This window comes from Camarhynchus parvulus, chromosome 10 (genome assembly GCF_901933205.1).
Source record: "Camarhynchus parvulus chromosome 10, STF_HiC, whole genome shotgun sequence".
NCBI classification, from domain to species: Eukaryota; Metazoa; Chordata; class Aves; order Passeriformes; family Thraupidae; genus Camarhynchus; species Camarhynchus parvulus.
In genome coordinates, this window is record NC_044580.1 from 5,534,526 (window position 1) to 5,559,664 (window position 25,139).

The 25,139-nt window shown below is 38.3% G+C and overlaps 1 protein-coding gene across 4 annotated transcripts in view; it reads right to left on the minus strand.

Annotated features, from left to right (window-relative positions):
• The window catches only part of FAM189A1 (family with sequence similarity 189 member A1), an 88,554-nt gene that overhangs the window by 11,112 nt on the left and 52,303 nt on the right, over positions 1 to 25,139 (minus strand). For 2 of the 4 annotated variants that reach the window (XM_030954911.1, XM_030954909.1), the window contains exons 4-8: positions 20,558 to 20,689; positions 10,690 to 10,797; positions 4,033 to 4,050; positions 1,287 to 1,447; positions 546 to 681 (exon numbers count right to left, since the gene is read on the minus strand). In XM_030954911.1, coding sequence (XP_030810771.1) covers positions 546 to 681; positions 1,287 to 1,447; positions 4,033 to 4,050; positions 10,690 to 10,797; positions 20,558 to 20,689 — 555 coding nt within the window. The remainder of the gene's footprint in view (positions 1 to 545; positions 682 to 1,286; positions 1,448 to 4,032; positions 4,051 to 10,689; positions 10,798 to 20,557; positions 20,690 to 25,139) is intronic. The other 2 variants (XM_030954912.1, XM_030954910.1) reach the window with 2 other exon arrangements.

Genomic DNA, 25,139 nt, shown 5'->3' on the forward strand with positions numbered 1-25,139 from the left:
CTAGAACATTTAACTCCTGGAGTTTTTACTGAAAGAAATTAGAGCTTCTAAAAGCAATTGTAAGTATTTTCCCTTTGTGACAGCTGATTAAATTACCACATATCCCTTCAAGGAAATGCTGGAATCAGCTCTGGCTGTACATGCAGATACATTATAATTCCAGCTTCAGCTCAGTCAATACTGTACAGTACAAGATAAAGCAAAAAGTCTAATGTAAACATTTGTCTCAAGTACAAATGGATCCTTTCTGAAAGGTCTGGGTAAAGTGTCCTGCAGTCTCAGGAGTAGCAGTTTCTTGTCACATAACAGCAGAACTGATGACTAAAAACTGTAACAATCAGAAGGTTAAGCAATAGAGAACGACTCACTGCTGTTGCACAGGAAGTAAAATTTGTTAGCTAAACCCTTATAAAGAAAATGGTCTGGAAAACGTTTTTAAAGAATAAAAGTATTTTCTAATGATTGTTCTTTAAAGTTTACCTAGAATTATTTTGCAGCATGAAAATGTGAAGACCACATAAAGAATTTCCTTTGGTTTTCCTCACCTGTCTGGCAGGCATCTCTCCAATCACTGCCTCATAAGGAGGGGGCAGCTCACTTGGATACAGCATTCCTGGGCTATTAATGGTTACTTCATATAAAGCACCAAATGGGGAATGAGGGAAGTCCAAATGGAGACTTCTACAAAAAAAACATAAACAAGCAAACAATTCAGAAATGGCACTGATTTATTACCTATACCACAGTGATGTAAAGACTTCTTTGAATTCAAAGCCAATACACTACAAAGAATTACACTCAAGAAATTTATTAGACAAGACATCCAAGATGAAGCCCTGGTTCACAGGGTAGCTTTAACAACTGTTTTTTATTTTGGATGCCAGCCATCTTTACCAGCCTGTTTTGCCATCATAAACATCCTCCACTAGTCCAAATTAATACACATTAATTGCAATAATTTCCTTTAAAAATTAAATCTCAGACTCAACTTCAAATGTATAATGTTAACTGTGAAAGGATCACTTACAAAGGGACCTTTGCTCAAAGCTCAGACATTGTTATCCTTGTCTTAGTTAAGGTCAGCCATTTCTCTACTGCAGAAATGCTTTAACACAAATATTTCCAGATGTAGCGTAACAAGTTTGCAAAGAAACATATGCAATCTCTCTGTCAATGAAGAGCCTAATGTAAGTGAAGGATTTGGGTTTGTGCTCTTTGAAAGAGCTCCAGGCCCAGAGCTCAGAACCCAGTGCTGGCTGCAAGAGCAGGGAAGGGAAGGGAATCACCTCTGTGCCTCCCCCACGGGTGTGCAGGTGTACTCTGGTGGGTAGTAGGGAGGGGGGGGGATTGGTGGGATGAACTCATCAAAATCCAAGGTTTGGTGCAGGACAGTTCCATGTGGAGTCATGCAGTCAGGATTGGCAGAATGCGGCCTCTGCGGCAGAAACTGAAATGAACAGGTAAAGTTCCTTCATCATCACCAATATCAACAATGTTAATAAAAGGTCAATATTAGCAACCCTGAGCAATACCAAATTCATTAATACCCAAGCTGAAATGAAAAAGGCACATCTGGGAGCATAAGAATACTTGTGATCAGTGAGGAGGGTGAGTCAGATTGCCAAAATACAGCACAAGGTTTTACTACAGACAGAGAGGCTGTTGGCCTCCAGGTCAGTCAGTCTTAGGATGCACGACACAGACGTTTACAATTTAATGGCTTTTCAAGAAATATTTCTACATTGTATATTGTTTTATTGTAGCCCCACATGATCAGTTCTATTTTAATAACTGATGAAAAATAGATATAACTACTAAAACAAATATTTGCATGGTTTTTTTCCAATCTGAACTACCACGCACTTACAGAGAAAAAAAAAACCCAATACCAACCCCCAAAACAACCCCAAATAAAACTACCTAAAAATAGGCTACTATATTGACATTATGTCTTGAATAAAACAACTGGAAATATCCCACACATTTTTTACTTCCAAGGAAGGGGCTGTTTATAGCTATTCTTTATTATTCTTGTAAAATGAAATATTCTTAATAGCTCTTTGTGGTTTGGTGATACAGACACTGCACACTTAAATGTGGTATAAAGCTTATAAGCACTGGTATGAAAGTAAGAAAAACATTTATTCCATATACATATCTCAAAACCCAAAAGAAAATAACTGCACTGCACAATAAAAAGTAATAATACTGAGAACCACATCAACATTTGTGACAGAGACCTCATCAGCTTCCAGCAGAGCAGGGATCTAAAGAAGCCATTCCAATACCACTGATATCAGGAACACTCAGAAGTGTCTGGGAAAGGCCTGAACTAATCCAGGATCAAATATGGACCATGCTGAAGATCCCACAACCCACACCTGGTTCTATTTGGTCCCCATGGATCAAAGAGGGACTAAAAGACAATCCAAGACCACAGGATTTTTTCTTCTCCAGGCAAGCTTCTGCTCTCATATCACTTCTCTTGGATCAGTAGATAACTTGATCTTTAGCTCCTCCCTTCTAAAACAAGTCTGCTAAGAAACTCTGCTGAAGGCACATTTCTTTTTTGGGCTGCAACAAGACCTCCTATGTTTTTGTACTGTAGGCTCATTACATTATTGTTTGTTTAAATCCATGATAAACATTTGGGAAGCAGTAAAATAAAAGGGAAAATGTTTATGCTTAGGAGATCCAGCAAGTAGAAAGTAAATTACCTTCATTTTTAATATCACAGTTCTATATTTATCGCTTTTTGAAATTTAACTTGGTGTGGTTCTGCTGAATTTACATGACCACAGAAATGATACTGGTCTTTCGTGTTTTAAAGCTTGAGTTACATCTTAGTTTTATTAAACTCCCTCTATGTATGTTGTTTGAAAGGTCAGAGCTGTAATAATACAGCACAGCAGAGGGTCAGGAGGACCAGTACCTCCTGTTTGTGAAAATGAAGTATTAGCTGCTGGCTGCTTGCCTCTCCAGAGATATTTCCACACATAACTATTAATAAAGAACCTCCTCTGCAGAATTTGTTATTTCCTTACATCCTACAGCCAACCAAGGACTTTCAGCCACTGCATTCTGCTCATGGTACAGCAGAGAAACAGAGACATGGCATCAGTTAGACTTACTCTTCATTATGTGAAATGTCTGATGCTATTCCATCCTCCATGTGAGCTGGGATGCTGTTATTCCAGGTACTATCAGACATTTCTCTGTTTGGCTTACAGGAAAAAAAACCAAAAACCCACAACTTTCTTGCAGTCATTTGGTCTAAACTCATCTGATCTTCCAACAGCCATGCCCCAAAGTACAATATAACATTAATGCCAACCATTAAACTCCAAACTTCTGCCCTAAGCAATCATTGGTCTGCTACCATCTCAAATACATGGAAGAATCTTTTAGGAAAAAAGGAAGCAAGACAAACTTCAACATAATTACCTAAAACCTGTAAACATTTATCATAATGAAGACAAATAACTGAGTATGCTGGGTCACATTTTGTACACTATTTGACTCCACCAAACTCAGGACTGCCCTCATCTTCCTAAAACAGTTGATAATTTGGGTCATTTTTACAGTCTGGAAAGAAAACCATTTTAATTTACAACTTCCTTGACTTTCTCCCAGACTGTTTCTATATTGCCAAGGACCCTGAGCTTTGGTTTGCACCAGAGAACTTGCAGCTCTGTTCCCTCAGTGCTGGAGTTCCCTGGAGCTGGATCCCCTCACCCCTGTCAGAACAGGGCAGTTAAACACAGGGCACTTGCACAGCAGGTGAACCATCAGCACACACTGTGGGACATGACAGAAGGGAGAGGTTTTACACAGGGCAGAAGGGGCTGTGGTTCCAGGAGGAAAAGATCTGATGCTTGGATGCAGCTCAGTTGAACAGCAGAATTACCTGCATCCCTTTCAAGGTCTGGCAATACAAACCATGGACACGAACTGTGACCAGCACTTGACAACGAGCAGCAGGATGGACATGGAAATACACATGTTTGGGGGTGTTTATAAACAACACTTTACCTGTGTGATATCATCCTGCTGGAAGGCACAGAAATTAAAGTGAAAAAGGCTGTAAGAGGGAAACTAGCAGGAAGTGAAACAATAGCAAATATAAGGGATTACCACAAAGAACAGACATCCTTGAGAAAACAACTGAAAGCTAGTAAGTGGGAATTAAGTCATATTTTATTCCACACTACGTTGTCTACTGATCTCTGCTAGCCTGCAAAAGCTTATTCTTTCTACAGAAAAATGTATTTTAAATATCTTCAACAGTTAGTCTCAAATAGTGAAATCTGCCAGGGTTTCAGCAAAGGCTTAATACAAATTTCATATGTTAAAAAAAGACAGTAATAAAATGCAGAGCTGAGAAAGCTGCAGAAACACTGACAAATACTTTCAGACAGAAACACACATTTCTGTTATTAGAAGACAGCTGTTATCAAATAATCAGTCTCAAGGTACTGATGGCAAACGGGACAGGCAACAACAAGAACTGCCAAGCAGAAAATGGGGGTGGCTGTTCACTGACCAGGATAAACAGGATCAAGTTGCACTCAATATCATGTCAAACACTGCAGCTCACACCATGGAACAGCTCATACCATGGCACTCCCAGCCAGCCTTGGGATTACACTAATGGCCACTGCAGAAGCAATGGATAGAAAATGGTTGCAGACAAAGATAAACAGCATACAGCATCTCTGGTAAATGCTAAATACACAACTGCATCAAAAGCTTAGCAAAAATTTATAGCTATCAACAGATACTTTAAACATATTTACTAGAAAGAAAGAGAAAGCCCATGGCTGTGGAAATCCAGAAGACTCAACCATTTCTGTTACCCTCCTGGAGCTGTTGGATGCTGGGAGCTTTCAGAAATCTGACAGGCAATGAAATACAGATCTGGAATTCATGGTCTTTTAGGAAACAGCTGACCTTATGTTTGAAGCTTGGCATTCAGACTATTACACTCACACAGACAGGTATTTTCTCATCCTTGGCCTTACTTTAGTGTGTGAAACATGTCTGATACTGGATGGGCATTACACAGCCCAGCGCTTGTGCTAAAGGGATGTGGAACACAGAGCACACACTGACCACAGAACTCTGTTTTCATTGGGCACATCTGACTTGGACAGAGGGGAACAGCCTGATTTAAACAACCCTCATAGTGAGGACTACTTTTTTTTTTCTTGTGTCTGCAGTTATGAGGGAAGAGTAAAAGGTGCTCTCTGCCTGGTTGCAGCAGGGTAAACAAGAAAGCTGTAAAACACTGTAAACCCACTGTCTGGACCTGCATTCAATACAGAAGTTCGCCATGGCAGCAGCAGCAAGTTGTTAGGAAGCAGGGAATTAGAAGCACAAATGGTAGAAGTACCCCACTTCCAAAAGAGGTAAAAGTTTTTGAAAATGCAGTTATGGTCAAGGGTCCATTGCCACAGTACTGAGAATTCCACACAGCCAACAGTGGGGCTGGACACCAGCGACCTCCTCTGCCAGCTCCCAGCCTGCAGCCAGACACATCAGCTACCCCCGCCCAGTGAGGAGTAGCACATCTCTTCTCTCAGTGTTTGACTTTTCCAGGTGGAATACACACCACTACATAGATATGTGTAAAATTGTAAAACTCATTCTCTTTCTGTCAGACCAAATTTCCAGCTCTTCACTGAAAGGCTGTCTGTAAGCTGGTCACTGAAGTGATCAGAAGGTATTATTCATGTTCTGAATATTTTGAATACACTGAGGTAAAAGCTCATGGAGGAGACCCAGTTAAGGAAGTGAAGAAAGAGCAGGTAAGACATGTCAATGTAATTCTCTATTCAAACAGTTCCTCATGTGATACCATGTGGTCCATCCATCTGCCCAAGGCATGTGAGACTAACAGCTCTGCACCAGGACTCCAGCTGGGACCTGCCCACTGAACATCAGCAAAGTCACTCTGTGCTCCACACATCCTGCTCAGCACCACTGACCCCGTGGAAATGCCACTGCTGGGAGCCACTGCTCAGCAATTACAGCTTATCTCAACCACAAGTGCCTTACATCAGTATGTGCCTGCTGCTCCAAGGGAAACTTATCTGAGTTTTCCCTGTATCTGCATGTAATTACCTCTGTCTTCCATATCACATTTATTACATGCACTGTATAACTCTGAAATCAGTCCTTTGGAGACTCCAGAGTTCATTCTTCTCATTTCAGTCATTTCTAAAAATCTGCTGATTTTTGAGAATGGGAAATAGAAATTTCTAATTGCATATAATTAAATACTGGCATGTTATCCTGAGTGAAAGCTCTGTGCAATACACTTGGGTCTATAATTCTGTCTTCAATTAGCTGTCCTCCTGGACAGGTTGCTGTTTTCCTTTTCTAAAACACTGGAATCAGTATCTGCTGAAGGGAAATGTAGACTCTAATTGTCTACAAGAACAGAAGGTCCATGGTTGACTCTTCTAATTTGTCCCTGATCTTAAAGGGAAATTATGAGACAGAAGATATTTTCATTAGGAAATCACATTCAGATTTTTCTGCTCAGTTGTTTCCAGTTGCTGTTCCTACAACCATCACAAGCCATTAGCTCTGGAGCCTCATGGGCATTGCTCTGTGATATCTTTTTTGAAGTACTCAGCATATTTTAGTCTTAAATATTAAACATTCCTATTCTACCAATAAAGTGTTTGATGAAAAATGCCACATTTGTTAAAAATGCCAAAAGATTTCTTGACCTAAGGTATGCATTAATGGTGGGTGTGAGGGGAGTATTTATGTAACCATATTTACATTTAGGATTTTTCTATGGATGTACATAATTCCCAATGCCTATTTCTAAAGGGAATGTCATCTGGGTTTTACACTACCTGTAAGTGAACTTTGTGTCCAAAAAGGATTATTTAAGTTTTAAGGTCATTAGATTAAATTAAAAATTATATGTAGTAACATAAGATCAATTCTCACTTAAGTTTCACTCTGCAGGGCTTTTTTATTACTATTTCACCAGAATATGGGGGTCAAACAATGCCAGCAAGATTTTACCTTCATACAGAGATGCCTTCTGTGAGGTATTTGAGTAGAAATATTAACTACAGCCTATTAAGATAATGACATGCTGAATTATCACTAGGACTGATGAAAACACTAATTAAACATTACAGCTTGCATGTGTCATCATTACCTTATTTTCTTTACAAAATAACAGATGGCTTTAGGTATCACACAACATGAACAGCTACTAACAGTGATGGTGATAAAATCAGAACACACTCCATGATATCAGTGCCAGCACTTCTAGGATAAGAAATGTACAAACATATCTGGAGTGGAGGGAGGACTGGAATAGGTGTAATTCATGCTTTAGCCTGGCCACAGTGGCTGTAATATCTTGTATTTCTTACTTTAATCCAGGCAGCTACCTTTTGAAGAAAACAGGGTGCATTTTCACAGTAGCCATTCATCAGACAAGATGCAAACTGAAAGTGCCTCAGGCAACAAATGAAATATCATGGAAGTGACAGTTTGGTTATTAAGAGAGGTTTCTTCACATTACAGAGCCTTGATATGATCTGATTTGATTCACATTTATTTCCTGGGGGGTGTGCACATAGAAAGAACAATTCTGGGAAGCCCTGTAATGGAGTGCAGCCTTAAAGTCTCTAGTGAAACACAACAAATGCCTTTTCAATCTTTAGCTCTGGTATCACTTTCTCTTGCAGCTTTAGTACAATTGGTAGGGCTTCTTTGCCTGGGCAAACGCATGTACTTTACACAGTGAGAAAGGCTAAAGTGAAATGAAAATTTTGGGGTACTTTCTAAAACAGTTAACTCAAACAAGGAACAATCCAGAAAAAATATAAAATAAAATAAAATATAAAGTAATAAAACCTTTTTGAAGTATTTTGCTGTATTTTTTCCCTTAGCACGTGAAATAAAATATTTGTTGGGTAGGACTGGTTTTAAACCAAAAAACACCTCTTCATATTCACTGGAAAATTTAAACTGTGCTTACTACTGGACAGCTTGTGTTTGTGTTTTTAGGATGCTTTTCCTAAAGGCTGGGATGTCAGAAGACAGCAGTTTCCAGTAAAATACATTGGCTTGCCTGCAGGAATCAAGACACTTGCTGTATGCAAAAGTCATCAACAAAGCACAAAATCACAGAACCATTGCTGCAGATTTTTGTGAGACTGTTACACCTGCCTTATGTTGCTAAGCAATAAATTGGAATTCTTTGAATTTGCAAAAATTACCATTTCAGTGGATTAATTTCTGAGACAAAAACACAGCACAGGAATCACAGAACTGATTGCTCTAATGATAACCTACTGACATCCAAGGAGGGTGTTCCCTATTGCCTCTTCTTGTTACAGGAGAGCCTACAAGCTCCTGAATACTGTAGAACAGAGTAAAACCATCAGCACAATAATTAAAACCTTTTCAGCTTTGAGGAGTGGTATCTCTTGCTGCTGCTGTCAGACTTCCAACATGGTACAACCCCACTAAGAGAAGACGCATCAGTGAAAAATAAAAGGAAAAAGCACAAATCCAACATTAACAAGCAAGAGAAAATGAAGTTAATCAGATTTCTGGGTGTAGCAGAGCAAAGGGGAACTGCAGATCATGGGACAATAGGCTGAAAGCAGTGAAAGAAAAAGAAATCCTCAGGTGAGAGTTGAGCTGGTCTAAGTCAGCGTAGCCCCAGGGAAGTTACGCTCACTTAGGCCCGGTAGGAATCTGGCTCAGCAACCTGAAAAAAGAAAGGGAAAAACTGATAAACAAGAAAAGACTGGGACTGAGCAGAAATATAGATATATTTGTATTTCCCTTCTTCTGGGGAGAAGGAAGAAAATTCTTGTCGATGGAGCTGAAAGGGTGAGAGAACGGACAGCTAAGCAGGAAGACAGAAAGCTGGAAACACAAAGCATAGGAAGCAAAAAGAAATAAACACTGAAACCAAGAAATGGCAGCATTGCCAGGTGGGAAAGAAAGAGTCTTAAAAACATCCAGAATGAGGTGGCAGAGAGAAAAATTATGTGCTTTTAGGAATTTGACTTCCTATTGAGGTTACTGCTTCTTGCATATGCCCATGAGAAGCACTTTAATATTGGTCTTGGTTCATTGTTACCTATTTGTTTTTATTCCTCTTACACTGCTAAATACCATTAAGTGTAAATCAAGATTCCTGGAATATACACTTCTGGATCACTGCTACCATTTTTCCAGTAGACAGATAGATTTTTCAAGGTGTGATAATCTCTTCATCTCCTCATCATCACTGCAAGGTGAAAAAGTTCTTTAGTCAATGGGCATTCTTGTAGTAAATATGGAGGGGGAGAGTATATGAAAAGAAAGAATAGCCAGAATACAATGAAGACCCTTTAACATGTAAAATATAAATGTCATCAGCTGAAGCTGAACATTATTTCTGTTAATTGTTTCCCATCCATACTAGTGTTATTAAATAAGCACCGTTCACAAGCCTCTACAAGCCTGCACAATATGCATGCACAAAGCCCTACAGCAAAAATGCATTTAGGCACTCTTTGCAGTAATTACCTAAACATATGAGTCCAACTTATAATACCCATTTCTATGTGAAGCAAACATCAGATCCCAGACTGAAGATATTTTTTAACTGGGTTTGAAACCCAGTGACTGGAACACTTGTCTAAAAAGGGCAGCCTTATCTCTGTAATTCATGCACTTAAATCAATACCTATGGCACCCAGTGTATTTCTGATTATTTATTTCTTTTTAAAACAACTGTGCCTGCATGGGCAGCCTTTACAACATTTCTGTGTTGTTTAAATGGTTTGCAGCTAACTTGCTGGGCCAGTCTTCCACCCATGCAAACTTTTCCAATATCAGATGTTCATATGGCCAGTATTAGATTTGTGTGTGTGCCCTCCTTTATTAAACAGGACATTTCCTAGATTAATCAGCAATAGAACAAGGTTACAAGCAGTGGAGATGGCCTGAAAAATACAAAGATTTTTAAAATTTTGGGGTTTTTTTGTTGTTTTTTTTTTTTTTTTAACATTGAAACCTTGTGAATCCCAACACTCATTTGGAATAGGAAAGTTGCCTTTGTACAACCAAAACAAGACAGCATCCTGTGATGCAGCTGACTGTGCAGAAGACTAACGATCCTTTTTGCTCTTGTTTTGAACACAAATGCTACTCTGACAGAACATGTTTTCCTTACGAAAACACTGTTATTGGCACAGGGCTGTGAAAAGTTCCAGTTTTGAGCTTATACTTCTCATACTCTGCAGTTCTCATAGCAATCTATTAATGAAAATTAGGATCTTAAAGCTAAGTAATTGCTCTGGGGAGTGTGGAAACTGGAGATAATATACAAGTGATGACAGCAAATGTAACGTGAACCTCGTTAATAACCTCATTAACAAAAAGAACAACTCCCAATTACAAAATCCTCATCATACACTATAATACATAAACACTAAAGCACAGCAGCTCCTCATGCTGCATACATCTATATGCTATGTTTATATAGATGTATGCAGATAGAAAATACACCCATGTACACACACACTCTAACACTACACAGAGACACAAACAGGCTGAAGTTTATAAGCAAAGAGTAGGTGCAAATGAGTATCCACAGAGAAGGACACTGTGCTATGCTGGACAAACCCTGTGTTGCCACTGAAACGTACTCACCATTTGCAGGAGATCAGAAGAAACCATCTGCATGCAACACATTGCTGTTGCCAAAGCACAGACAATGGTGGAGATGATATTGAGAGCGCACACACTGAACAACAGGTCCTGCAAGAGACAGCAGCAGAATATCATCTCTTATCTCAGGGACACAAAGCACAGGAAATGCTTGAGGAATCTGATAACAAACACTCTCAACTGCTATCCATGAATAAGGTCCCAAATAACTGGGTAGAACTCATTTAGCTTGTAATCTTTTTCAGGTAGCAATCCACAAAGGCAGCAATTACAGAAACAAACATCTTCCCTTTCCCAGTTCCCACAACACATTTGCTATGAGATACTTCCTCAGAAATATTGATATTCAAATTTCCTTGCTCCCCAAAAAGACAAATTGCTCTTTCACAGTCGACTCCAAGCAGCAGCTATCACAAGAAATATACTGTAAAAGACATCTCTGATTAAAAACTACGTGCAGAAATATTATTGCTTTGAGTAGTTGAAATCTACAACTTAGGGTTGTGTGCTAAAAAAAAGTCTAGTATGAAATAGAGACTTATCCTGTGTCAGAAACTCAATGCATCTGAAATATTTTTATATATGAGAGAAAGGCAGTGATTAAAAAGCAGTGACTACACACCCAGATATTTCACCTTCTACTGATGAATTGAGTGCCTATGGTCATATTGTTGGCTTTTTTTTTAAAGAACAAGAAGTTTAAAATAGAACACAGAATATTGGTTTAACAAGTAGAATAAAAGAAAATAAACATTTGAATTAAAATTGAACATTTTTATAGCAATGGTGTCACTAAAAATAAAGCATTTATCTCTCTTCCAATCATTGGATTTGTATTTACTTTTTCCACAGATAGTGAAAAGAAAAGAATTTAGTGTGCTGGCAGCATTTCAAAACTACTACAATCCTTGCACAGAAACTGTATGGCTGCTGGGGCTATTGTGTGGCCCAGTTCTCTGAATAGCCAGTAAAAGCATCTGAGAAAAAGCAGCACAGAGAACAGAACAAAATTGCTACAACACAGTGAGTAAAAAACACTCACTATGTGAAGAACATTCCATAGGGTCTAAGTTTAAAAAAAGTACTTCATTCACTGCCAATGCATGAAACAACTTCTATGCTATAAATTGCTTTGTTTTCCCCAACAGTTCTGAAACAAATGATAGAAAGGTGCACATTTACTCCTGCCACTGTAATTGTTTGCTCCTCAAGTGACCTTCATTTGAAGATGGAAATGCTAGCCATGGGAACCAGGCAGACAATAAATGGGCTAACAAGTTTTGGTCATTTAATAACTTCCACTGAGCCAGATTTGCTCTTGCTGATCTGGTCAGTAGTTTTTTGTCTTCTTGGCCAGCCCCTCAGCCAGAGGAATAATGAATCACCAGCATTAATAGCAAAGTACTGGAAGGGCCAATCACTCAGTCACTCACAGAAGGTGATGCAGAGGACTCACTCATACAGACCCACTCAGAGCATTCAAATGCAGGTAAACAGGTAAAGTGATCCCTGGAGACCCAATTAGTTAACAGTGCCAAAAAAAGGAGATTGAGATCCTTCCTGTTCTGCTTTCCATATGCAAACCTAGGTAATGAACACTGAGGCAGAGACAAGATCTAGGGTAGAAAACAGGACTATTTCCTAGCAGGAAGAAACATCATCCACTGCCAATAACAGCCATTTAAATACAAAAAACTTAGCCAATCTGAGTGCATAACTTAATACCATTTATGCTAAATAATAAAATCAAAGATCTAAATTAGGATGCAAAGTGTCTCCAAGACCCTCATACACCTTTACATGTCCCAGGACAGACATAACTGTGCCTCTAAGTCTCATGGCAGATGTTTTTCTCATCTGTTCCTAAAGACCCCACAGCTTCATCACTATTATTCACTATTCAAGTGTTTATTTTTGCCATCAGTGTCCTGGTTATGTCCATCCCACAGATTAAACCCATGGCTTCTTTTCTTCCATAGCTCTTGAGAACAGGCTGTTACACAGCAGACTTTTATACCTTTGAACTCTATTATCACTCTTGAAGCCTTTTCCACCTTTACTGCATGACATATTAACACCATTTTCTCCAATTCTCAACTGAAATCAACTTTCCAGGCCTCTGATCCTTTCCATTAATCTAATTTGTTTCACCTCACCTGGGCCCACATCTTTCTTTAAATGCAGGATCCTAAACCAGGCACAACTGAAGGCCTTGCAAACACTGACTTTAGTGTGAGGATTATTTCTTGTGCCTTGCAGGCTGCACTCGTCCTTACCCACCCTGAGAGGTTTCCTGGCACACTGGGACAGCTGTGCTCTGTTTGTTACTCAGCATTTTGCTTTTGGTGTAGGGCAGGGATTGCTGCCCACAGGAGCAGCAGCCTCTTTCCACACACTCCTGTCCAGGCTAAGCACACAATTTCTCTTTCTGCTACAATCTCTTTGAAGGTGAAGGCACAATTAGAAAATTCCAAATGCAGGGATGCAGAGTTTTTATGTATTTCATAAAGATCAATAAGGAGCAGACATCTAAAACATTTTAAGTCTAAAATTTTAACAGAGACAGTAACAACTGAGCAGTGATTGTGGAGGCCTCACCACCACTAGATACTTCTTGAAGCAAGACTGCTTCTTTATTTGTTTTGGCTTTTTTATCCTAAAGTCTGTTTCAACTCAAACAGGAATCAAGCCACAACCCACCCTTCTCCTCTGCTCCCCACTCCCCCCACCCTCCCCAAACATTAATCAGCCTCAAGCAATTGACCATTTTCAGGAAATTCACTCCCTGTGCCCTGTAGAAAAAATAATTAGGTAATCCATGACACTCATTTATTCAGCTATAGATAAAAAGTGAGCAGGAACTAAAGCTCTCCACGGCCAAGCACACTGCCAGAAGGACAGGGTAGGTGCTGACAGACAGCAGCTGGAACAAACAATGACAATTAAAAGTGTTCTTTAGGAAATGTCTGTGAAAAAGCAGTGACCACAACAGGGCCAATCGAACTCCCCACAGCCCCAGCCAGCAACATTTATAGGTTTCTAAAGGAGCAGGAAATCTGTACTAAATACAAAATCAGGGAGCTTTAGTAACAGATCTTTAGCTGATATCTACCAGAACACTAATCAGAACACACAACACGTGAATCTCTAATGGTACAAAATACAATTGTCTGCTCCTCAGAAATGGCTGAACCAATTTCCTATTAGATGCTGTCTTTGTCTTTTTAAGACAAAACTGATTCTTCAGCATGTTTTTGTGATAATTAATGCTCTGATAAGTATAATGTACTAGGGAGAATTATTCTTCGACAGGTTACATATACAATTTCCTTCATACACCTTAGCTAACAAATCCCTCCAGAGTGGAATCAGCTGTCAGGATTGCCTGGAACCATCCTAGACCAGTCCAGAGATACACCCACAGGAGTCAGGCAGCATTGTGAGCTGTTTCTCTGTGGCCACTTATTTTCCCAAGTAGGTCCCTCACTAAATCTTAAAAGCACAACTAAAATTTAATACTGACAGTGAAAAAAGCAAGATTTCATGGTTCCAGTATTCCATTTATCCTACAACTTGAACAATTACCAAATTAATGGTGCCAGTACCTGCATAACTGTTTATCATGCTTTCCCCCCATAAAAACAGACACCTTTGACTTGTGCTGTGCTCCCAAAGGACACCTATGCATTCCCACATGATACTTCTGCATTCTCAAATCTTTTTCATACTATCATTTCCCATATGTCTAACTTAGGGACAGAACAGCTATTTATTCTTTTTCCTAATTCAAGCTGTTTTCACTATTATTCTTTTGACACTGTTTTTGTGCTACTGCACCTCAGTTCTTCCTTTACTAGCACAATTAAAACAATACATAAATGTATAAAAATGCATGTTCTATAAATATGTAGTCCAAAATCCTACAGAACAGATTAAAATAGGAGATGCATTACAAAACCCCAGTATTATTTAAAATCTGAATGTTTAATTGCAGTATTTTAATATTTTGTATTCAAAAAATTTAATTTTAAGATATAATTAATTGAGAATATAATATAAAAAACACATACTGCAATATGCTCGAAAAGCAATTTGTCCTAAAAACTGATTTTCTTTGTTTTCCATCAAACTGCTGGGTGATAAAGCAGTCAGATGGTATCAAACTGGAATAAGCAAAAAATTGGTGATTGCCACATCGATAACTCAACTGTAGAAACAATCATTTAACAAAGCAATTTAGAACAGCTGTTAGCACATGCAATTACCTGACAGAAGCAAAGAGATGAGATAGAATCTAAAATGAAAAATGACAATGGCACAAATCCCATCAGCCTGTGATGGGTGCACTGGCAGACTTGGTCCCTTATAACCAATGAACACTCACTCCATGTGTGCTCACCCTGCTGAAATTTTGTCCTTCAGAACATCATTTGTACCTCCTATCACAGCAAATACAAAGCAAAACTGGAATAGTATCACTTCACTCTAATGGTGGGCCATACCCACAGAGTTCCTTCAGCATAGACACCAATTTATAACTGCATTTGTCTCTAATATTAGTTATCTTTCAAAACCATCAAGTGAGCCAGGCTAAAACAGGAATGTCTCCACATATTCAAAACTCAAATGCAGACTTTGGTAAATATTTAGTCACTCTCTTGCTTCTTCCTATCACAGCAATAACTGTACTGAAAATGAAGTTACATGCATGAACATCAAAGCAGAGAATTTGTCACTCAGTACAGACCACACCACACAGATGAAGCACGATTACCTCAAAATATTCACTCTGCCAAGTACTACACAGAAAATTAATCAGCTGTGCTGCTTACATAGAATTGAGAAACTGTATTTAAACCTGTTTTGCTCTAGAAAGACACAAAGTACATCCATTTCATTTTATGAGTTCCAGTCTGCTCAACAGTATTGAAGTGACAGCTCTCTTTACAACACACTCACATTTTGCTGGCTGAATAGATTATTTTCCTGTGGAAATAAAAGATTTGTAGTCTTTGAGGTTCTCGGCACTTTTGAGACTTTAGCCAATACACGATGAAAGCACCAAAATCAGCTTGCTGATGTGTGAAAGGAGCACTCTGAGAGCAGCAGCCCTGAGCACACAGATCTCAGCATCCCCAGCCATCAATGGCTCAAAGCAGCTCCACGGCTGCAGCACTGTGGAGATGATTTTCTTTCTCCTTGATTGACTTCAATTACAGTGCTTCAATTCTTATACTACTGTATCCTGAAAAGAGATAATGAGCAGCAAAGCTTTTTCACCCATGAAATTAGTGTCAATGTACTTCTTTTATTCAAGAATTCAAGGACAACAATCCTTTTAACTCAAAATATAACTTCAGTTGTTCTCATTGGATACATCAAGAAAAACACTAGGAAAAATATCTGCTCTAATACAAGGAAGGCTCAAGAATTAATTTTGAGTCAAATGGGTCTCAACCACACATTGCATTGCAAATGGAGAGATGATCAACACTTCATAAAATAGATTTAAGGTTTGAAAGTACAGTGTAATTCACTATTTTATTATGTTTTTAGGAAGCAGTGCACAGCGCACTGCTACTTAAAAATCTTCTCTGCTTGCACTCCAGTTTGCATACCTTCCAATTCAGGTGTCTGCATTAAATTTAGTACTGGGGATATGATAGTTGGAGACTCCTGAAAGGCTAAGGTTTCACAACATAACTGGACAAGGATGGAATAAACAGATTGCAGTCATTCAAAGAGACACCTTTTCAGCCATGAGAGAAGTTTACAACCATATTCACTCACTGTCCAAGCTAGGAACAGAAAGAAGTATGAGGAAGGAAAAGTAGCTCAGCTACTCAGACTACAAAGTCCACCCTGACCCACCCTACTTTTGATGGTCTTGGTGTAGGGAATGTATCTGAATGTAGGGAATATTTTCAGCTACCTGTAAAGGAATGTGAAACAAATCCAGCATTTAAAAACTGATCTGGAATTACTTATTCTGTGCTGAGCTTTATCCAAATTTAAGTAGCTTAAGAAGCCTTTCAGATAAGTCATTCAGTAAAATTAATAATTGCATTTGGTCTTACAGTAAACCTGAGGAAAGACTGTTCTCATAACTCTAAAGAATGTGCTAGGAGACATCCTCCTCTGTTTTGCAAGTGGAAGAATCTTCTTCTGAATGAAAAAAAAATTAAATGTATGAGTAGACTTGGTCATCAGGAAACTCAGTAACAATAAATTCAGATTCAAAGGAGAGGAAAGGAAAGAAAGCATTCACACAGAAGACTTCAAGAGCCCTGAGCTACAAAAATCTTTAATAGAGATGCCTAACTAATGAATGGAACCAGAAACCTGAAAGAGACATTTACTCTTTTATGTTTATATTGTAGTTGAACTTTAGCAGCTCCAAACCAAATATTTATGCTGAAGACAGAGGAGGGAATCAGCTTCTCTCCTTGCCTGATAGTCACAAAAGCATGCTACAGATGCACCTTAAGTAAAGCAGGAAGTAACTACATAAATAGCAAATCTATAAACTCACATACATATCTGCAGGTATTCTGGACTGTGTAAGCTGTTAAAAGCAATTAAAAATACTCAACTGTATCCTTACTAAACCAAAATAGAATAACATTCCCCTCTTGCATGTCAGTATCAGACAGCAATAATATGTTCAAACTTCTAAATACCTAACTTCATTGTCTCAAAATGTTGCACGTATATCTTAAGTAAGTTAAGAATACTCTGAGTTTAGAAAGAAGATAAAATTTTCATAGATGAAAGATATCAGAAAAATTTAGCCTTTTTACTTTAATTAACATGACAAGAAAAACTCAGTTCCTTAAAATTTCATTAACTTCCTATGGAAAAACAGATTAAGTTGATGTTATTGAAACTACATCCTAAATCCATCCCATCTGTGGCCATCATCTCATTTTTGGACACCTGATTCTTAATAAACTTTTTATATTTTTTTAACTAATTTTGTAAATAGGTAGGATTTGCTTGTGCCTTCATTTGGCTTTAAATGAACCAAGTAACTTCCTAATAAAGGATAAAGCTGTTCTAGAAGTGTGGTTACTATTAAAAAAATCAAGATACTAAAACACTGACATCCTTTAGAAGCACAGATTATTGACCCTGAGTATCCAGAGGAAAGCAAGAACCTTATTTTCAGGGGCAGTTTAGGAGCTACTACTGCAGGAAACTGTAAAAAAACCCACGTCTCCTAGTGAAATACAGAACCCAGGAATTGTCTCCACTGTAAACCAGGGTAGATGGATCCCACTTGGGTGCCTGCAGACCTTAATGGCAGTGCATCACATCATGCAGCTGTGCTATTTTCACTGAGGTGTGCAGACAAGACTACAAGTATGGTATCTTATATTTATAATTCTGACCCTACAATTCAACACCCTTGAGTGGGCTGAGACCCCAGTACAACAGTGAAATAGCACAGTATTTTTGTCCATTTTACTGTAACATATAATTTTGTGCTGAAACCCCACTATTCAACTAATTTAAGAAATCAGCACTTACAGATCAGTCAGCATTTGCAATCAATACTTGTATCTATAAACGTGCATATTTGGGACCATACATGCTGCAGTGGTAGCTCCTCTGTCCCCATTAAAAGGTTTGAGTAGTTTATTCAGGGCTTGAAATGAAGAAAGGAGGAGGACTGATTTACAAAAAGCACATAGAGATGGTTCATTGCAAAAACAACAACAAATTTAGAGATTTTTCAAAGCAATTATAACCCCCCCACTCAATAGGATGCAAGGCTCAGTTAACATACACAGGGCCAGGAGCCAGTGCTGGTTTTCCTTGTCCTGTTTGACTGCCTGGGAACAAGATCAGACAGGTGAGATGTGCTGGATTGTTCTGTCCACAGTGGAGCTCCACAGCTGCTACCACCAAAACCCCACAGGTGACTTAGTGGAAACACCAGATTTTTACCCCACCTGCAATAAAGAGGAGCATGAAACCTACATCATGTTATACATGAAATGTATAATCTTAACTCTGGTTCTCTACATTTTTTCTCCCTCTTGCTCCTCAAACAATGAATACAATTGAGATTTTGGTACTAAAACATCTGTTTCTTTAAAATCACATTGTAGTTTTTAACTGTAATTAAAGAGGGTGAGCCTTATCACTGTCAGCTGTTATCTACTGTTCTTAAATTTACAGCCAGGAATCAGAGCTAAGCCAAATAGAAAATAAATGTAGAGTCAAAACTGAAAAAGAGGTAAAAAACTTTCTGAAAAAGTTACTTTCCTAACTACCCTTTCTTAGATGAAAAGTTCTGAACATAATTAAAATTGCACTCAGACTATACTCACGGGAACTCCTGTGTTTAAACCCATTTTCTTGTAATGTAAGTTGATATGTCAATTCCCTTTATAAATGATTGAGTTATATCTTAGAAGAAATTCAATTTTGTGCTTGTATTCTGACTGCTGTATTGGTTAGAATCCTTGTCCTGATTTTCAGCATATGTCACTTCTACTCACTTCATATGCTGACAAGGTCCTCCAAAGATAAACAGTTGTTTTCCCTCTCATTAAAGTTTACCTTGCTGACATATTTACAGGAAGCAAACATATGCTCCCTCAATCTTTATTTTCATGGGATTAGCAAGTCAGCTTTTCCTGAATGACAGGTTCATGTTTCTGCATCTGTCATACTTTGAGGAATGTCCTTCTCCGAAGTTACCTTCTTGTAATTCATTTCACTGTTATTGTTATGTTTTGACCAGCAATGCCAATTTATGCTCCTTTTCCACTTACTAAACTACCCAGTAGGTTTTTGCTCTGTTATGTTTATCATCCTCATTAAAACCTGAGGCAGAGTTCTTACTTAATTTTGGGGCCATATAAAAATATTTTAACTTCTACCTCATCCATATTACTTGGTGTTAGCTTTTTTTTTTTTTGCTTTTTCTTAACAAGGCTGAAGAACATTTAGGCATTTACTACGTAGCTTGTATAGGATTTCTATCCATTCTGAATTTTAAAATATATCTTCAAATATCAATAAAACTTTTATAGCTTTCTCAGGACCCACCTGAGAAAATCTACCTCCCCAAAATCCTTCTCACAATTAATTTCTCTACTTTACTCCATTATTTTCTATTAGTTTTATTCAAGTACATACTTTGAAATTGAGAGCCACAGATACAGAGTTCTGCTGATCATGCAACTAAACCTAGAATGAATCAATATCTGCCTCTCAGCCTAGGGTTCCTTTTTCTGTGCAGTTCTTTCATTGATTCCTTACTATTTTTCAAAACAACATAGCATCAATGCCTTCCCATTTGGAGATAATGAAGTGAAGCAATGATGGCAGCAATCACACTGAGCTCTAACTCACTCATACAATATTCTCAGTATTTGCTCTCAATTTTTCATCTGGGTAGCTGTAACACAAAATGCTACAAGATTAACACTTACAGTGTTGCAGAGCAGTTTATAAGCAGGTTTCTAGCAGCACCCAGAAAGAACACACTCTTCTCCCCCAAAGTGATGTGACTGCCTTCACATCAGGAAATATCATTCTGCAACACTTTGTGTTTCTTTGCATTCACCAGAACATCAATAAACACCACCTCAGAACAGCAAAGTGAAAGATAATTCTTCTTGCACCTTCCAGCATAAACCATAGCCAGTTTGAACTTCTCTTTCTTGAGTAATCCTCAACAAAGCAGTTACCACACAGATGCTGATACTGTGATAGAGAGGTTTTTTGCACGTTAGGGTGGATGAAGACAGAGAACAGCAGCTGCTGCTCCCTTCATCACACACTTTGTCTTGCTGAGTTGAAACTGCAATAATCAGTTAATTCTCTCCTAACACACCTTGAGGGTCAGCCTCACTGCATTGCACTCCTGCAGAGGGTTCAGCTTCAGTGTTTCTCCCAGGTTACTGCAGCCTGATGTCTGGTGCTGCATTTCACAGCAAACACAGACACCATCACTGTCGAATTTAATCTGTGGAGAAAAGGTCAGAAAAAGTATAAATCAACAGAATTTGTATAAAAGTATAAATCAACAGAAACACACTTCCCAAAAATAGTATTTACAGTTACAGCAATGACTACTAAATGCAAAATTAAAATCCTTGTGCTGAACCTTTGGAGCAGAATGTTTTTCAATGGCTAATATAAACTATAAAAACAGGGAAAATACAGAAAGAGGATTCAATGTCAAAAGTGTTACCTTTCATGCCTCTTTTTGAAAAAAAAATTGCTTTGCAGGGGCAGGTGAAACAAGAGTAACCCAACTGAATAAACATAAAATCATACCCAATGTGGGATAACCAAAATAACAGAAAGAGGTCAGAAAATATGTGAAGGAGTCAGGATCACAAATCAGTCCTTTATTCCCCTAACTAAAGATGGAAGAACAGTGGCTGGGTGGTGAGATCTGAACCACCGTACTACTTACTCTTTTGCATTAAAAAAACCCTCAAAATTTCCAGACACAAATCCATTAAAAAATTCCCAATGCAAATACACATTTGCTATTTTTAAATCAAATTCTCTCTAGGATGTTGCCAATTTCCTGAACAAAAACAGGTACCAGCATTCCTTGTGGAATTACCTTGCACAGCCTTATACACAGAATCATTTCAACAGAATATTTACTTACTTCTCAGACCTCAAATAATGTTTAAATTGTTCATATGATCTTAATAGTTATATGTTTAAATATATGGGTTTTTTAGTGCTACCCCTATCAGGTTTATGTAACACTGTCTCCTCACATGCTGGTGACCAGGACAGCAGATGGAAGAGCAAAACTAAGAGTCAATTAAAGGAACATAATAAGCTTCTCCAGATGAGGTTCAGATGACTGAATGCTTGCCCACTGTGATGAAAGCATGCTCAGGGCAGGAGCTATCTCAGGGGACTGCAGCTCCTGAGACTCCAGATTGCCCTCTAGCCAGCACAATTTGTAAAATGCTTTAGAAAAAATTGGGAATGTAAATTACACCATTTCCCATATTCTCCAAGGCAACACTGGAAATCATTGTCTGTGGCAACTCACAGAAACTGGTCATACCCTGTGCCAGAGACACTGCAAGGAAATAAAGAAAAAACATAGTTTGTTCATCTCTATGATAGTTGTGGGTTTATTTCTCATTACCATACAATTTAACTACAAAGCAGCTTGAACGATTTCAGAATAGTTCTTTTTCAATTCCTGTAATCTTTTAATACTTTCTTTTAAAAGCTGAAGTATCTGAGCAAAACTCAACTAAATGGTTTATGATCAGCTGACCTCAGCTCTTCAAACTGATGTAAAATCAAAGCACTGGCTGTCACTGGCTCCCAAAACTCCCTGGAAATGGGTCAGGGGTTGAGAAATGCTGCTGAGGAATTTTGGAACTCACACTTTGAATTTAGAGCTGTGTCAAAGCCAGGGGCCAGAAGGCTACACCTGGCAAATCAATATCAGCTTCAGTTGCTAAAAAGTTTCTGTAATGAGGAAAATGGACTTCAGACAAAGGTTTTTACTGCAAGATCATCTATTCTGATTCTTGCCTGTCCAATAAAGGACAGGCACTGACTCATGCCATGTATATGGCATTGCTAATGTGAAATCCACATCCCAGGGCCACCTGGATCACATGTAATGATCAGGTGTCACAAAGATAAGGCTCAAAAGGCTGGGTTAGAATCCCCATTTATGAGAGATTCTCAATTCATTCTGAAAGTTACTCCATAACTTTGTACTGCCCAGTTGCTCTTCTCTTAATTTAATGTTTAAAATTAGTTAAAAGCTAATTTTTTACATGGCAGTTCTTGCAAAACACAGGCCATCTTAAGAATCACAACATATTCAAAACCAGCCAAGATTCACTACCAGATTGGAAGCATATTATTTTTGGAGAATTTTTATCAATTTGCCTTGTTGTGGACCTTTTCCTTCCCTGTTTGTGAAGTGACCTCTTTGCTGTGTTCCTGCCATGGGGAGCAGGACAAAGGCTGCAGGTGTCATTGAATGGGTGAACTGCATTGGTCACTGCTTTTCTGCAGCTGAGAGCTCTCCTGAGCCCCTGCTCCAGAGCGTCCTTCCCCACCCTGCTGCAGTCTCACACTTGTGCCGACAGGATCAAGAGTTCATACAGCTATTCTGCGACCTAAACAGTGCCAAAATTAACTTTTTTTTTCAGGAGGAGAAGGGGATTATTGTTAGCCCAAGGAAGGAGGAGAAGTGGATTATTGTTAGCCCAAATCACATCTCAAAGGCCATTTGCTGTGTGATGCCACAAACAGAGACAGTAGCAGTGACAGTAAATCTGCATTGGTACAGGGAGAAGGGGTTGGGATGGCTCCTTCCAGCTGCTGGGCTGGTGTTTGCCAACCCCAGACACAATTACACCAGCAGTGCCTCCAAAACTGTCTGTGTTTCAATCTCTTTTTGGCCGCCAGAACTCAAGACTAAAGCATCATTCACTTCATCCCCTGCACATTCCCCACCATCCTGTGCATATTTGTGTCCCGCTTCGTGATTCTTACTCATGCTAGTCAGTACTCACAGCAGAGCTTGTGTGCTTTCATATTTATGACAGTTGCACAGTACACCCTCTTCCAAACCATATTTAAGATTTCAAACATCAGTCAGAGCTGCCTATATGCATAAATTGTCTTGCAAGTTCATTTTGTTTTGTCAAAAAGCAGCTCTGTTACTTCAAAAGCCATAAAACCCATTAAAAACTTTTCATAGAGCACAGAATCAAAAAAGGAAAGGACCTTCCAGATTTATTACAAATACATGCAGACATTCTCACAGGCTTTATGTTTTTTTAAAATCTGTATCAATTAATCAAATTCTGTCAATGCTGCTGGAAAGAAGCCTGTTTGTTTGTTTGGCTGCTAAGTGCACACACACCCTCCCCTAACAGGAGTTAGGAGTTAGTGAACACTGTCACTTTGCATTCTACCACCTCCCTAATACAAACAAAGTCTTCCAGTAAAAGTAGTAATAGATTTTACTTCTTCTAAATTAACCTTCAGGGAGCTTTATAGGGAACATAAAAAAGGGAAGGAAAATTTTCAAAACGCAGTATTAGAGGTCCAAAGTTGGTAACAAGGCAGTGAAGGACAAGAAAACTCTCCTGGTGTACTCAGGGGAGGGAGCTTCAGTCAATTCTAGTACTTTACGCAGAGGGAAAAATGGGAGGATCCAGTAAGGATAAAGTTGCATTGTAGGGAAATATCAAGATGAAAAACTGACAAATTACTAAGAACAAAACAGAGTATATCCTTCTTCCTGGAATTTTAAAAATTGTTTTTCGATATGCACAGACCTGAGTTTAACTCCAGTGCAAAATGGAATACAAATAAACCTCAGTTATGGACCTGGGCTCTGTCATTCAGCTCTTTGTGAACCTGCACCTGCTTCACTTCTCCTTGCTTTGTCTATTCCAGCTAAAGATAATTCAGGGGAAAGAAGAGTCTTCCTTTATGTGTTACTGTAACCACTGGCCAATTTCAGCTGTACAACCAAAAAAAAAAAAAGTAATCTTTCAATAGAGAGTAAGTAACCTTTCACTATCATTACTTTTCTGAATAATAATCACCTCTAAATTTGACTAAAACTACAGCATTTATTTTTAAATGCATAAGTGACTTACAAGACAGGTAAACTCAATAAAAACAAATATAGATGAAGAAATAAAACTTATGCTGTCTTCTGCAGTAATAGAACATAAATTAAAATATACTAATATATTTAACAATATATATATAGTATATATAAATATATTAATTGCTCTATCCATATTTTCAAAGAACAGTTTTTAGAGAACCATTATGTGTAAAAGAAATTCCTATACAGAAATTTTTCTCCTATACACATTAATGAACAGCTTGAGTGTGTAACTTCTCTGTACACATCTGACTCTCACTGATTTAAAGCTGTATCATGAGGTTTTGGCCACAGGATCTGCAGCTAATTATGGAAAAACAAAAAACTCCAATTAATTTTTTGTAACAAGGCGTTAAAGCTACTGGCCTTTTTCCCTCAGTGTTGTATGTTGCTAAGCTGCAGGATAAAGGGCACAAATACCAACTTCACAAATTACACATTCAAAATGCTAACATATGGCAAGCACATTTCTCATATTCACACAGAAATACATATTATGGAATCTACAATAAATCCCCAGTGTTTAAAACAAAATAAGACCACCGTGTCTTGTTCTTTTCCTTCAAATAACAACACTACATGTGAGGCACTGCTGAATTTAAACTCCATAAGACAGCAGATACTATTATCATTTTAAAGCCATGCACTCACCATGAATGAGTTTGACAGAAAGACCAGAACTAAAACAGAATTTATTTTGAATTTGACTTTTTTAGTACACTGTGCTTGGAAATTTACTGGTTCAGTTATATGGGATGTTAACTACATTTCAAACCACATGTCT